General features: G+C 50.1%; 1 protein-coding gene and 1 long non-coding RNA gene across 2 annotated transcripts; one reads left to right on the top strand and one right to left on the bottom strand.

The window, feature by feature from the left end:
- Positions 1-777: 777 nt before the first annotated feature.
- LOC128595510 (uncharacterized) lies at positions 778-5,560 on the bottom strand. Its single transcript, XR_008382943.1, has 3 exons — positions 5,310-5,560; positions 5,079-5,172; positions 778-903 (listed from the first exon to the last, which is right to left on the bottom strand). It is a non-coding gene; the product is annotated as an uncharacterized LOC128595510 (long non-coding RNA).
- Positions 4,288-15,157, top strand: DACT3 (dishevelled binding antagonist of beta catenin 3). The gene is made up of 4 exons (XM_053604171.1): positions 4,288-4,662; positions 11,562-11,658; positions 11,818-11,970; positions 12,901-15,157. The coding sequence occupies exons 1-4, from the start codon at positions 4,414-4,416 to the stop codon at positions 14,295-14,297; spliced, it is 1,896 nt and encodes a 631-aa protein (XP_053460146.1). The 5' UTR covers positions 4,288-4,413; the 3' UTR covers positions 14,298-15,157.

Here is a 15,157-nt window from a genome sequence, read left to right on the forward strand (position 1 = left end):
ATGTGGCTGGCGCCTTAGCTGCTTGAGCCACAGGTGCCAAGCCCTCAGAACAGCTCTTAAGGTAGACGGTATTATGACCCATTATAAAGATGGAGCCCAGACAGGTTAAGTAAGTTTCTCAAGGTCATGCAGATGCAAAGTGGCAGAGCTGTTACCTCTTAGTCTGGCTTCAGAGACTTTGCTCGCTACCACTGCCACTGCTTTTCTTTTTCTTTTTTATTATTAAATCATAGCTGTGTACATTAATGCAATCGTGGGGTACAATGTGCTGCTTTTATATACAATTTGAAATATTTTCATCTAACTGGTTAACATAGCCTTCACAGTAGTTTGTTAGTTATTGTGTTAAGACATTTATGTTCTACATTTAATAAATTTCACATGTACCCTTGTAAGATGCACCGTAGGTGTGGTCCCACCAATTATCCTCTCTCCACCCATCCTCCCCCTCTCCTACCCTCCCTCTCTTCTTTCCCCATATTCCTGGACTATGATTGACTTTCATATGAAAGCTATAAATTAGTTTCATAGTAGGGCTGAGTACATTGGATACTTTTTCTTCCATTCTTGAGATACTTTGCCAAGAAGAATATGTTCCAGCTCCATCCATGTAAACATGAAAGAGGTAAAATCTCCATCTTTTTTTTTTTTTTTATTGTTGGGGATTCATTGAGGGTACAATAAGCCAGTTACACTGATTGCAATTGTTAGGTAAAGTCCCTTTTGCAATCATGTCTTGCCCCCATAAAGTGTGACACACACTAAGGCCCCACCCCCAAATCTCCATCTTTTTAAAGGCTGCTTAATATTCCATGGTGTAAGGCAGCGCCTATGGCTCAAAGGAGTAAGGTGCCAGCCCCATATCCCGGAGGTGACAGATTCAAACCCAGCCCTGGCCAAAACCTGCAAAAAAAGAAAAAAAAATTCCATGGTATACATATACTACAATTTATTAATCCATTCGTAGGTTGATGGGCCCTTGGGCTTCTTCTATGACTTAGCAATTATGAATTGGGCTGCAATAAACATTCTGATACAAATATCTTTGTTATAATGTGATTTTTGGTCTTCTGGATATATACCTAGTAGAGGAATTGTAGGATCAAATGGCAGGTCTATTTTTAGATCCCTAAGTGTTCTCCAAACATCTTTCCAAAAGGAATGTATTAGTTTGCATTCCCACCAACAGTGTAGAAGTGTGCCCTTTTCTTCACATCCATGCCAGCATCTCTGGTTTTGGGATTTTGTGATGTGAGCTAATCTTACTGGAGTTAGATGATATCTAAAAGTAGTTTTGATTTGCATTTCTCTGATGATTAAGGATGATGAGCATTTTTTCATATGTCTGTAGATCATGTGCCTGTCTTCTTCAGAGAAGTTTCTCTTCAAGTCCCTTGCCCACCCTGAGATGGGATCACTTGTTCTTTTCTTACTAATATGTTTGAGTTCTCTGTAGATTCTGGTTATTAAACCTTTGTCAGAGACATAATCTGCAAATATCTTCTCCCATTCTGAGGACTGTCTCCTTGCTTTACTTACTGTGTTCTTGGCTGTGCAGAAGCTTTATAGTTTGATCAGGTCCCAGTAATGTATTTTTGGTGTTGCTTCAATTGCCCAGGGGGTCCTCCTCATAAAATATTTGCTCAGGCCGATTTCTTCAAGTGTTTTCCCTGCACTTTCTTCTAGTATTTTTTATAGTTTTGTGTCTTAAGAGTAAATCTTTAATCCAGTGAGAGTCTATCTTAGTTAATGGTGAAAGGTGTGGGTCCTGTTTCAGTCTTCTACAGATCACCAGCCAGTTCACCCAGCACCATTTGTTAAACAGGGAATCTTTTCCCCACTGAATGTTTTTAATTGGCTTGTCAAAGATCAAATAACAGTAAGTAGCTGGGTTCATCTGTTGGTTCTCTATTCTGTTCCATATATCTACCTCTCTGTTTTCGTGCCAGTACCATGCTGTTTTGATCACTATTGATTTATAGTATAGTCTGAGGTCTGGTAGTGTGATTCCTCCTGCTTTGTTTTTATTTCTGAGTAATGTCTTGGCTATTCGAGGTTTTTTCTGATTCTATATAAAAGATTTTTTTTCGAGATCTTTTCAAGTATGACAGCAGAGCTTTAATAGAAATTTCATTAAAATTGTATATTGCTTTGGGTAGTATGGACATTTTAACAATGTTGATTCTTCCCAGCCATGAGCATGGTATATTTTTCCATTTGTTAACATCTTCGGCTATTTCTTTTCTTAGAGTTTCATAGTTCTCTTTATGGAGATCTTTCACATCCTTCATTAGGTAAACTCCCAAATATTTCATCTTCTTCGGCACTACTGTGAATGGAATACAGTCCTTGCTCTTTTTTCAGCATGACTATTATTGGTATATATAAAGGCTACAGATTTATGAGTGTTGATTTTGTAACCTGAGACACTGCTGTATTCCTTGATCACTTCTAAGAGTTTTGTAGAAGAATCCCTGGTATTTTCCAGATATACAATCATATCATCTGCAAAGAGTGAAAGTTTGATCTCTTCTGACCCTATGTGGATACCCTTGATGGCCTTTTCTTGCCTAATTGTGATGGCTAAGACTTCCAATACAATGTTAAAAAGCAGTGGAGACAATGGGCAACCTTGCTTGGTTCCTGATCTGAGTGGAAATGATTTCAATTTAACTCCATTCAATATGATATTGGCTATGGGTTTGCTGTAGATGGCCTCTATCAGTTTAAGAAATGTCCCTTCTATACCCATTTTCTTAAGTGCTCTGATCATGAAAGGATGCTGGATATTATCAAAAGCTTTTTCTTCATCAATTGAGAGAATCGTATGGTCTTTGTTTTTTAATTTGTTTTTGTGATGAATTATATTTATAGATTTACTTTTATTGAACCAGCCTTGAGACCCTGCGATAAAACCCACTTGGTCATGGTGTATAATTTGTTTGATGTGTTGCTGGATTCTGTTTGCTAGAATCTTGTTGAATATTTTTACATCAATATGTATTAGTGATATTGGTCTATAATTTTCTTTTCTTGTTGGGTGTTTTCCTGGTTTGCGGATCAAGGTGATGTTTGCTTCATAGAATGTGTTGGGTAGTATTCCTTCTGCCCCTGCCTTTCCACCTTACCACAAGGTGACTTAGTGCACAGGGAATCATAAAGAGGGACGTTCTCATAGGATCTTCTGGGGCCTGGCTTTAGAGTCAATGTCTGTCTGAGGAATGGGTATGAATATTAGAGCTAGCAGTTCTGAAGGTTGTAGGGAGGTACTCTCCACGTATTGACACAGGCTGGCCGCAGGAGGGTGCACCAGCCCCGTCTGCGAAGCCGGGGTGAAAGGAAGTCTTGGAAACCAACGTCAGGCTCAGACTCCTAGAACCACAGAACATTGAGAACAGAGCATCACAGAAGACTGAGAACAAAGCTTCTTAGAACGTAAAACAAAAGCCCCTGGATTCCGAGAATTATGAGAACACAGCCTTACAGGACCTGGGGGACAAAGTCGCTTAGAGTCTGTTCCGGTAAATCACAGAATCACCCAGGGTTTTATAGTTCCAGAATTTAGGATACAACCGTTCTTAAACTCTTAACAAGCAAGACCAGCTACATAATTTGACCGGCCTAATGCAAAATGAAAATGCGGTACCACTTGCTCAAAAAACAAGAATGTCAGACAGCAGTAGCGAAACATTAAACCAGACACAAGGGCCCCAAGACCGCGAAGCTGGCTCGCCTTAGAAGAATAATTTATCCGAGGACGTTGGTCTCATCTATAGCTGAGGGTCTGGGAAGGCTTCCTGCAGTGGAGGCTAAATCAGGGCTCGACCCGCTAACCCTTTTCTTCCCCTGCGCAGCCTCAGAAGCTGAAAGCTAGGGTGGCGCGGGGAGAAGCAGCTGCTAAACTGTCACGTGGACCCCATTCTCTATTTATAGATCACCCTTCCCCTCCAGCCGGACAGTCCAATGGCAGCCAGAGCTCGCCCGCAAGAGGGAGGAACCCGCTGCAGGACCGGGGAAGCAAAGACCAATAGCATTGAAGCAAGGGCGGACTTGTTTCATTGTGACGCGTGGGGGGCGTGGCCCAGACCCAGAAGCGTTGGCTGGGGGGCGTGGAGAGCACAGGGAGTAGGTAGCTGCGAGCATGCGTCGTGTTGGGCGGCGCTGATGCACGGCCCAGCTTCACGGTAAAGCAGGGTACTCGCCAATAGGCGGTGGTTGCTCTGTCTCCGGGGGCGTGGTCATACAGATAAGGCTCGGGTGGGCGGCCCAATGGGCGGGCGCCTATGCAGATGAGACGGTGACAGCCCGGCCAGCGGGCGGGCGGGCGGGCAGGCTGGCTGCTGGGGCGGGGAGGTGGGACCGGGAGAGGGGTGGCCGCGGGGCCCGGCCGGGCTGGGGCTGGGGGCCGCAGCCATGATCAGGGCCTTCTCGTTCCCGGTGAGCCCCGAGCGGGGCCGGCTGCGGGGCTGGCTGGAGGGTAGCCTAGCCGGGCTCTGCGAGTTGCACTGGCTCCGGGAGAGGCAGGAGTACCGCGTGCAGCAGGCTCTGCGGCTGGCCCAGCCCGGAATGGGGGGCGCCGAGGCCGAGGACGAGGAAGACGCTGACGAGGATGAAGATGCGGCGGCGGCGCGCCGGGCCGCAGCGGCCTTGGAGGAGCAGCTGGTAAGGGGCCGTCTGTCCATGCGTCCCTCCACCCCACGCCTGGGTCTGTCTGTCTGTCTGTTGAAGTTGGACGCTCAGACAACCGTGGGGGGTGGGGCGGGTAGGCAGGGAGTGAGAAAGGACAGGGGGTGGGGCGGGAGACCCCGGAGTTCGGTGGCGGAAGGGACCTGGCCTCCCCGCCCCCAAATCGAGGGAGGCGAGAAGCATCGACTCTGCGGGGGAGGGGAGCATGAGAAAGCTAGACCCCCATCTCCTATACCCTTTCCCCAAAGAAAATCCTTCTGCTCGTAAGTGGGTGTCAAGCCCAGGTCTGGGTACTTTGCATGCGTTGTGTTCTTGCAGCTTTCGAGACAGGGGGTGATAGTCCCCATTTTACTGAGAAAGAAATCGAGGCTCAGAGAGAGCAAGCGACTCACCCGAGGTCATACAGCCAGGATCCAGATATCCCCTTCTCTGGGCCCCACTAGCAGGGCTCCATCTTCCTTAAGTCCTGGTGTGCTTGGAGATCTCCTGAGGGGGCGGGGTGGGAAAAGGGGATCTTAGAGCCTCCTGAGGGAGAGACCACTGCTGAAAGGAAGGAAGCTCACAGTCCCTGAGGACCCCCTCTGGGATCTTGACCCTTAGGTGACACTTCCCCTCTTTCCTACCTGGTCACAGCCCTCGCTAACCCAAGAGGATGAATGTTGAGGCAGCACCGGGTCTGACTTCAGGACTCTGGTTGCTCTAATGGTGGAAGATGAGCAGAGATGTCCAGAATGACTCAAAGAGAAACTATCTCGCTCCCTTTTTCTGTGTCATTCCTTCAGTCTCCCAACCTGTCCTGGGTTTCCCTCACTCTCCTTACTGCCAGATCTCCGTGACTTTCTGTGTCTGCTTCTCTTTCTTAATCTTGTCTTTTTGTCGCTATTTCCCTCTGTGTCTTTCTCGGTCTTCCCTTCTTGCATTTCTGCACCTCTCTTTCTGCCCCACGTCCTAGTCTCTCTTCCCCTCCCCCCAGCCTGCAGACCCCAGCTCCACTTGCAGATCCCATCCCCAAGCCTGTGTGTGGTCAGAACTTCCCGTTTGGGGAAACCTGAGCTGAGGTTGCAGTGGAGGGGGCTCTCCTGGCTGCTGACCTCACCTGCCCCTCCCTAGATGAGAAGTAGGGAAGAGGACTGAAGCCAGACTCCGGGGCTGCATGCCCAGCCCCTCCCCATCTCAGGAGTGCACATTCTTCTCTGGAAACAGAAACAGCTGTGGGAGGCCCTACCCCCTCCCAAAGTTAGAGAGGGACGGTGAGGGCCCTCACCAGCTCCCCCCACCTCAAGCTGGCTGGGCTTTGAAGGCGCCTCCCATCCTGACTAGAGGAGAAGGCATGAGTAAGGGCTAGCCGTGCCCTTCCCCTGCTGCCCCTCAGTGTCCCTGCTTTTGCCCTTTACTTTCACCATCTCTGCCCCTCTGACTCCCTCTTCTCTGCCCTTCTGTGTCCCCTTCAGCCAGCCCTCTGTCCTGCCGGCTTGAGGTGGTAGTAGAAAGGCCTCCCCCCAGCCCCCAGTCTCTAGGCATCAGGGAGGCATCTCCTCCCGGCATCAGGGAGGAGGCGGTGGCAGGCGGGTGGGGGGGGGAGGGAGACAGCAGCACTTAGCAGTGAGGGAGGAGTGGAGAAGTGCTAAATATAAACCCCTGTAGTGTTGGGGGTTCCTGGGTCCTTCTGAACAGGGGGTAGGGGCCTCCTCTGATCTTTGAGTTCTTGCTTTATGACAAGTCACCCCCACACCAATTCCCCACTCAGGAATATACTCCCTTTGAAGAAAGACTGAAGCCAGATTTAATTACTTTCTAAAAGGAATGATGGAGATGCCAGGTAAAGACTAGGGATGTCACAGAGAAAAGCAGCAGGGACAGGGGCTCCATGGGTCTTGTTTGCTCCCAGGAAGGAAAACTGTTCCTTCCAGCAAGAAGGATTTAGGTTAGACTTGCAGAAGGACTTCCTAACAGAGCTCAAAGGGCATTGGGAAAACCTACTTAGGTGCATGTGAGGAAAGAATAAGGTCAGAGAAGTTTGGGCAAAAGAGTCTTCAGGGGTCCTAAGCACCCTCTTGTTAAGCCTGCCTGAGTTGGACAGCCTGCTTGCAGAAAAAGGACCAGAGGCATTGTGAGGAGGCAGAGAGCCAGATTCAGGCCAAAGACCTTCTGATCTTTTAAAGATTCATCCTTTTGCAGCTGGAAAGAATGAGGTCAGACTTACACAGAGAGGGCTGTCAACTGTGGAAGATATTTAGAGAGGGTCCAGTCACTGGGGTGGGTAGGCTTCTCCTGTCTGTCCCCCTAACTCTTGCTGCTCCTCCCTGTAGTGGAAGAACTGAAATTAGATAGATCTGGAGAAGTTATTAAAAATCCATCCTTTTCTATATTATTTATTTATTTATTATTATTTCTTTTTTTTTTTTTTTTTTTGGCCGGGGCAGGGTTTGAACCTGCCACCTCTGGCATATGGGACCAGCGCCCTACTGCTTGAGCCACAGGCGCCGCCCTATTTATTATTATTTCTTTAGGGACAGGTCTAGCTCTGCCATCCAGGCTGAAATGCAATGGTATGATAATAACTCACTGTAACTTCAAACCCTGGGCCCAAGACATCCTCCTGCCTAAGCCTCCTTTGTAACTGGGACTACAGGTGTGCACCACCACCTAATTTTTTTTAAATTTCGGATTAATATAATAAGGGTACATAGAATTAGGTAACATTATTTGCATTTGATAGGAAAAGTCCATGTTGTATTTGAGTCCTTCACCCAGGAGATGTGTCATATACCCCTGTATTATACCCATTAGATGGAAGTTTACTGAGCCCCTTCCCTCCTTTCCCCATTTTTTGAATTAAATTATGTTTTTCCTCTCGTGTGGGCCTGCGGTTGTTCATCTACTAGTTTCAAATAAGTATCGAGTACGTGGGATTCCTAATTTTTTTTTTTTGAGACAGAGTTTCACACCCTTTTACATTTCTTTTGAATTATATAAGGAAAACACGATTTTCTATTTTCCTTGTAAGAAATGCATAGCTTTCGTGTAATAGTACAATTTAGCATTTATTACACATTAAAAGGAACTGCTGCCTTAGCTCATTTACTCCCTTCAACAATCCTGTAAAAGATGGAGTCATATAATACCCATGTTACAGATCAGGAAACTGAGGCTCAGAGAAGTGAAAAGCTGAATTTGATTCCTGGGAATCTGGTGCCAAGTCTTGTCTTCCTAAACATTTCATTCTAGGCTGGTGCTGTGGCTCATGCCTGTAATCCCAGCACTCTGGGAGGCCAAGGTGGGTGGATTGCTTCAGCTCAGGAGTTCGGGACCAGTCTGAACAAAAGTGAGACCCTGTTTCTAATAAAAATAGAAAAAAACAAACAGGCATGGCAGCAGGTGCCTATGGTCCCACCTACTCGGAGGCTGAGGCAAGAAGATTGCTCAAGCCCAAGAGTTTGAGGTTGCTGTGACCTATGACAACGCCACAGTACTCTATCCAGGGTGGCAGAGTGAGACTCTGTGTCAAGAAAAAACAAAAAACAAACAAACAGAGAAAAACACTTCGTTCTATTATCCATTCCTTCCTTGAACTCGTAAATCCAGCCTCTCCTCTGAGGTCACTATTATTGTTACCTTGGTGTGAGTCCTTTCAGACCTCTTCCAATGTTTCTACTCTCAGAAACAGCTTATGTACCAAAAAGGGTAGAGCCGTGCTTTTCACAAATTCTACTTTCTTCAGTGGGGTCCCAGAGATGATGCCAGTGGTTCCCATAGTGTGACCCCTGGACCAACAGCAGCACATCACATGGAACTTGTTAGACATGCAAATTCTTGGGCTCAACTCCAGACTGGAATGGAAAGCTCTGGAAGTGGGACTCAGTAATTTGGTTTTTAACAAGCCCTCCATGTAATTATAACTCACTCTTGCTCATATCATATAAGTTCTGTACTTTCCTCTTTTTGCTAAATGTTATACCTTGGTGATGATGGTTCTATATAGAAATTTGCCCCATTCCATTTTAACAGCCACATAGTATTCCATTGTGTATATTCATTCTTCCTTCAAATATTTCCTGAGCATCTACTTCATGCCAAGCATTGTCTTGGGCACTGGCAGGGGGTACAGCTATGAACAAAAGAGACAGAAATCTCTGCCTTCCTAGGACTAACATTGTAGTGAGAGATTCAACAAATTACATGTCGTTAGATAATTTTAAATCAAGAGATTACTGATATGTAAGGGAAAAAAACCCCAAAGTAGGGCAACTCTGTGTAGAATGACAGGGGAACTATTTTGGAAAGGTGTCACAGAAGAGATCACCCAACTAAAGACCTGAATGAAGCAAGGGAGTGAGCCAGTAGGAAACATTCTCCTAAAGCAGGACTATGCACGGCATTTCTGAAGGACAGCAATGAGGCCAGCATAGCTAGAGCCAAGTGAACAAGCCAAAGATTTATGGGAGACATGGCACGGGGCATATGGGCAGTCCGTGATTTTTTAGCTGCTCCCTGATGCTACACAATTCAGCTGCTTTTTAGAGTTTTGACTCCACCATGAACATGTTACATACCCAGGGCAGGAGCCCCAAACTGGAATGATTTGTTGACCTTCCTCACATAAACATGCTCCCTATGGGGGCTTCTGTTCTGGGGGAAGGGGAGGGGACGGCCACAGGATTCAGAAGCTGGGGCGGGGGGTAGGTTGTGGCTGTGGGGGAAGCCAGCCAGTCTTTCTGCCCTAAATAGGCAGGGCTGGGTGCCTGTCCTCTCAGCCCCTCCTCCTTTCTTCCCTTCCTCTTGCCGCCCAGACAAGCCGCTTTTGTCTGAGGGTCAACGGTCCTCGTCCTTGGCTCAGCCCCAGGCTTCAGTCAGTTTCATGTGAGACTTTTCCCTGACTCAGACCCTCAGTTTTCCAAAATAGGGTTAAGTCCTAACATCTTGAAGACCCCCTCTGTGTTGTTTCAGCCCCTATCCCACCCACTGTCACCATCACTTCTCTAAGAGGGTTTTTTCATCTCCATTTATTCACATCTGATATGAAATGATCTTTTCTTGCAGCAAGAAGGATCCAAGGTAGACTCAGAAATTTGTTTTGGCCATGGGAGTGGTAAACAGACACTGGGGACTTTTGAAGGGACTGGAGCAAGGGCAAGAGGAGGATGTGGTCCAGGGAACAAAGTAATTTGCTGGGGATGATTGCTCCAGTACCACCAGTAAGGCTAGACTCACAGAAGGACTTTTCAGGAAGCATGGAAGTTCTTTCTAAGGAAAGGAGCAAAGAGGTGTAGGAGTTGTGGTCAGCCTATGTTTTCCATATGAGGGAAGGAGTTGGTCTGCAGCAAGGAAGACTTGAGGAATACTTGCAAAAGGACTTTTAATTGGTGATAATGGTCAATGGGGAAGATGGGAACATATGAAAAAGAAGAAAGACTGGGAGAAGGCAGGTGCATGGCTCAGCAATCTGCTGGGTCCTAGATACCACCTTTTAGCAGTGAATTGTCCTTATGGAAAGAAGACATATGGCCAGCATGGTGGCTGGCCTGTAATCCTAGCATTCTGGGAGGCCAAGCTGGGTGGATTGCCTGAGTTCAGGAGTTCAAGACCAGCCTGAGCCAGAGTGAGACCCTGTCTTTAAAAATAGCCGAGCATAGCTGGTGCGCGGTGGCTCACACCTGTAATCCCAGCACTTCGGAGGCTGAGGCAGGTGGATTGCCTGAGCTCACAGGTTTGAGACCAGCCTGAGCATTGTGGCAGGTGCCTGTAGTCCTGGCTACTTGGGAGGCTGAGGCAAGAAAATGGCTTAAGCCCAAGAGTTTGAGCTTTGCTGTGAGCTAAGATGCCACAACACTCTACTGAGGGTGACCAAGTGAGGCTCAGTCTCAAAAAAAAAAAAAAAAAAGCTTGGTGCCTGTGGCTCAAGTGGCTAAGGCACCAGCCACATACATACCTGAGCTGGCGGGTTCGAATCCAGCTGGGCCCGCCAAACAACGACGTCTGCAACAAAAAAATAGCCGGGCATTGTGGCGGGCGCCTATAGTCCCATCTACTTGGGAGGCGGAGGCAGGAAAATCACTTGAGCCCAAGACTTGGAGGTCGTTGTGAGCTGTGATGCCACAACACTCTACCCAGGGCGACAGCTTGAGGCTCTGTCTCAAAAAAAAAAAAAAAAAAGCTGGGGCAGCGCCTGTGGCTCAGTGAGTAGGGTGCTGGCCCCATATACTGAGGGTGGTGTGTTCAAACCCGGCCCCAGCCAAATTGCAACAAAAAAATAGCCGAGAGTTGTGGTGGGCGCCTGTAGTCCCAGCTACTCGGGAGGCTGAGGCAAGAGGATCACTTGAGCCCAAGAGTTTGAGGTTGCTGTGAGCTATGATGCCAGAGCACTCTACCAAGGGGGACAAAGTGAGGCTGTGTCTAAAAAAAAGAAAGACCTGAAGTTAGGGGCAGCCCTGTGGCTCAAAGGAGTAGGGCGCCAGTCTCCATAAGGAGGTGGTGGGTTCAAACCCAGACCGGGCCAAAAACTGAAAAAAAAAAAAAAAAAAAAAAAGAAAAAGAAAAAAAAACCCCTGAAGTTAGACTCAAAGAGGGGCATTGTAATAGGGGTTAGGTAAGCACAGATTGGGAAAGAGTTGATAGGGAAGGGGCAAGAGATGGGGCTTTCTGAGGTCTCATCACATGTAAGAGAGATAAGATGAAACTGCAGCACGAAGGACTTTCTATGGGGATGAAGGGACAGAGATCTTGAGAGGGTCTTGGGTCTCAGCTACTGCTTTTTTTCTTTTGAAGTCAGACCCTCATTGTCAAAGCAAACTCTGCCCATGAGCTCATGGAATAGGGGATTAGTTAGGCAGAAGACTGGGGGCCTTCTGACCATCCTGCTCTCCCCATGCCCTTAGGAGGCCCTTCCTGGGCTCATCTGGGACCTGGGCCAGCAGCTGGGAGACCTGAGCCTGGAGTCTGGGGGCCTGGAACAGGAGAGTGGGCGCAGCTCTGGTGAGCATGGGTGGTAGGGTAGGGTCTGCCTGGGACATCTCTATTTACATACCCTATTTCTCAGGGTCCCTCTGTCTCTCACTGCCCATCTCCTTTCCACACCCTTGGTTTTCCCACCCAAACCCCCTGATTGTCTCTCTGCTTCTTCTGGGAATCCAGGCTTCTACGAAGACCCCAGCTCCACAGGAGGTCCAGATTCACCACCTTCAACCTTCTGTGGGGACAGTGGCTTCTCTGGATCTGGCTCCTATGGACGCCTGGGTCCCTCTGAACCCCGAGGCATCTATGCCAGCGAGAGGCCCAAGTCCCTAGGTAAGGTGGGTGGGGGGTGAAGCCCCAAAGCCAAGGAAGGAAGGACAGTAAGAGGATGATTTTGAGCATAAATTTCTAAGTCAGACCTGGATTCAAATTCTGACCTTGACATTCCCTTTTCCTGTGATTCTGAGCATGTGTCTTCTTTCTGGGCCTCTGTTTCTCTGTCTGTTAAAATGGAATGATAACAGCGCCTGCTTCTTGGGGATGTTTTGAGTTGTCAGTGAGTCTCTGCCCTAAGGCATTGGACTTGGCACATGATAGTCACTCAGTAACCAAGAACTACTGTTATTCATTTATACAAGTAAGTTCTGGGGCCCCAACTATGTACTATCCTAGGACCATGCTAGGAATGAGGGATATAGCAATGAAGAAAATAGACAAATCCCTGGTCCTCATCCATCTGACATTTATGGTTGGAGGAATAGATAATATACAAGATAAATAAGCAAAATGTCCAAGGTGCTAGATACTGGCATGTGCTCTGAGAAGAAATAAAGCAGGGAAAGGTACTAGGGAGTGTTGCTTTGCTGGGAAGGTCTTCGCTGAGACTAACAACTGAATGGTGTTTGAAGTGAAGGAGTGCATCTAGCAGGTATCCTGGGAGAGGAAGGCTCCAGGTAGGGGGAATGGCAAGCACAAAGGCCTGAGGCCAGAGCATGACTAACCTGTGCTTCCAGGAGGCCACTGTGGCTGGAAACTAGGAATGTAGAGGAGAGGGGTGAGAGATGAGGGTTAGGACAAGTTATACAGGTCCTGCAGGCCCCTGTGAAGATTTTGTTAATAACCTTAGCAGAGGGAAGGTGGGGAAGCAGGATTTTTGATGAGATGGAGTTGGGGAGGGAGGGAGGCAACCAGCCCCTTTTGGGCTGGATGAGAAAGGACTTTGCGACCCTCCCCCCCACCCCCTTTTTTGCCTCCATTCCCCAGGAGACGCCAGTCCCAGCGCTCCGGAGATGGTGAGCGCTCGGGCAGCGGTACCACGGTCCTTCTCAGCGCCCTACCCGACGGCAGCAGGGTCTGCGGGCACGGAGGCCTGCTCCTCAGCGGAGCGGCGGGCCCGCGCCGGGCCCTTTCTGACGCCCAGCCCTCTGCACGCCGTGGCGCTGCGCAGCCCGCGGCCCTGCAGCCGCCCTCCGACCGACTCTCCGGACGTGGGGGGCGCGGGGCGGCCCCTGGACGGCTACATCTCAGCGCTCCTGCGCAGGCGCCGCCGCCGGGGGGCGGGCCAGCCCCGGACCAGTCCCGGGGGCGCGGACGGTGGCCCACGGCGCCAGAACAGCATGCGCCAGCGGCCGCCCGACGCGTCCCCGCCCCCCGGGGGCGCGCGGCCCGCGACGGAGCCGTCGGTGGAGCGCGCCGGGGGCCGTCCCACCAGCCCGGCAGCCATGAGCCGCGCCTGGGCCTCGCCGTGGGAGTCGGAGGCGGCGGTGGAGCCCGCCCCGTCGCCCGCTGCCCCCTCGCCTCCTGACAGCCCCGCTGAGGGTCGCCTGGTGAAGGCACAGTACATCCCAGGTGCGCAGGCCGCCACCCGCGGCCTCCCTGGCCGCGCGGCGCGCCGCAAACCGCCGCCACTGACCCGTGGCCGCAGCGTGGAGCAGTCACCACCCCGGGAGCGTCCCCGGGCAGCCGGCCGCCGCGGACGCATGACCGAAGCCTCGGGCCGCCGGGGCTCGCCCAGGGCTCGCAAGGCCGCGCGTTCCCAGTCTGAGACCAGCCTACTGGGGCGCGCCCCCGCAGCTCCTCCCGGCCCCCCCAAGTACCCCACAGCCGAACGGGAAGAGCCTCGGCCTCCACGGCCCCGCCGCGGTCCAGCGCCCACCCTCGCGGCTCAGGCCGCAGGGTCCTGCCGCCGGTGGCGCTCCACGGCCGAGATTGACGCTGCCGATGGACGCCGCGGTCGTCCCCGCGCCCCACCGGCTCGAGGCCCAGGGCCTGGCCCATCCCCGTCAGCTCCTCAGCGCCGTCTGCTTTATGGCTGCGCGGGCAGCGACTCAGAGTGCTCAGCTGGACGCCCGGGGCCCCTAGGACGCCGGGGGCCAACATGCGGCGTTAGCGGGGGTTATGGGGAGAGTGAATCGAGCGCCAGTGAGGGCGAGTCGCCGGCTTTCAGCTCTGCATCCAGCGACTCAGATGGCAGTGGTGGCCTCGTGTGGCCACAGCAGCTAGTGGCCGCCACAGCGGCCTCTGGGCCAGGGGGTGGTGCTGGTGGAGGGGCACACGCTGGCCCAGCCAAAGTCTTTGTGAAGATCAAGGCTTCCCATGCTCTCAAGAAAAAGATACTGCGTTTCCGTTCAGGTTCTCTCAAGGTCATGACTACCGTGTGAATTTGGGGATTTGCTTGGGCTCCCCTTTCATGGCCTCTGCACCACCACACTTCCAATCACTGACCCATCCTCACCTACCTTCCAAAGACCATCGTTTTCTCTGCTTCCAAAGACCTTCTTCACTGTCCCCATTCATAGCAGTCTTGGTTGAAGAGGCTTCCCCTCCGCCACAGGGAGGAATGGGGAGGAGGAACCTCCCCTGGAACCTGTTAGAACCCAGTTCAACTTCTGGCTTCAAAGCACTTGGGCAGGAAAGTTCCTGTTCTCTGGGCCTCACTTATCTCATCTTTCAATAAGTGTCCATGTATGTGAAAGGGGTAATTCAGTTTGAATTTCTCCATTTTAGTTTAGAAGCTTAGTCTGTTTGCTCCCCTTCACTTATCTCACTGATCCTCTCGTCTACTCTCCTTGTCCAGATGTAGCTTCCTATCATTCACAAAGTGCCCCCTCCACGTCCCTGGCCCTTAAGATATCCCCTTGGCACCCTGGTCAGAGCTCTGTCTGACTCAGGTGGTTCCTGCAGAGTGCCCTGGGAAGGGAAGGAGCACGAATTTGGGGGTTTTGAGGGTCAAGTAGGAGTTGGCAACACCTGGAAAAAAGGACTCTTTCACCTTTATCCCTGGACAATTATGGAGCATTGGGAAGTAGAAGAGGGGAAAGAAGATGGTTTATATCTGGTGCCCCCCACTGTGAGAAAATGGGGGAAGCTCAATGACCCTCAACTGTTCCAATCTAGTATTTTGTTTTCTTTTTTTAAATTACTGTATTTATTATGACGATGGTGACTCCCCAGTGCAAAGGGGGGCCAGATTCTGTGTGTTTCTCTAACCTCTTTGTAAATAAATGCACAATGTTACATA

Source organism: Nycticebus coucang, chromosome 10 (genome assembly GCF_027406575.1).
Source record: "Nycticebus coucang isolate mNycCou1 chromosome 10, mNycCou1.pri, whole genome shotgun sequence".
Lineage (NCBI taxonomy): Eukaryota > Metazoa > Chordata > Mammalia > Primates > Lorisidae > Nycticebus > Nycticebus coucang.

What these genes read in the sequence shown, in the direction of transcription:
- DACT3 (XM_053604171.1), top strand. Translation starts at nt 4,414, where the DNA reads ATGATCAGGGCCTTCTCGTTCCCGGTGAGCCCCGAGCGGGGCCGGCTG. An exon ending in CGGCCTTGGAGGAGCAGCTG is followed by an intron (nt 4,663 to 11,561) that starts GTAAGGGGCCGT and finishes CCATGCCCTTAG; the next exon opens with GAGGCCCTTCCTGGGCTCAT. An exon ending in GGAGAGTGGGCGCAGCTCTG is followed by an intron (nt 11,659 to 11,817) that starts GTGAGCATGGGT and finishes CTGGGAATCCAG; the next exon opens with GCTTCTACGAAGACCCCAGC.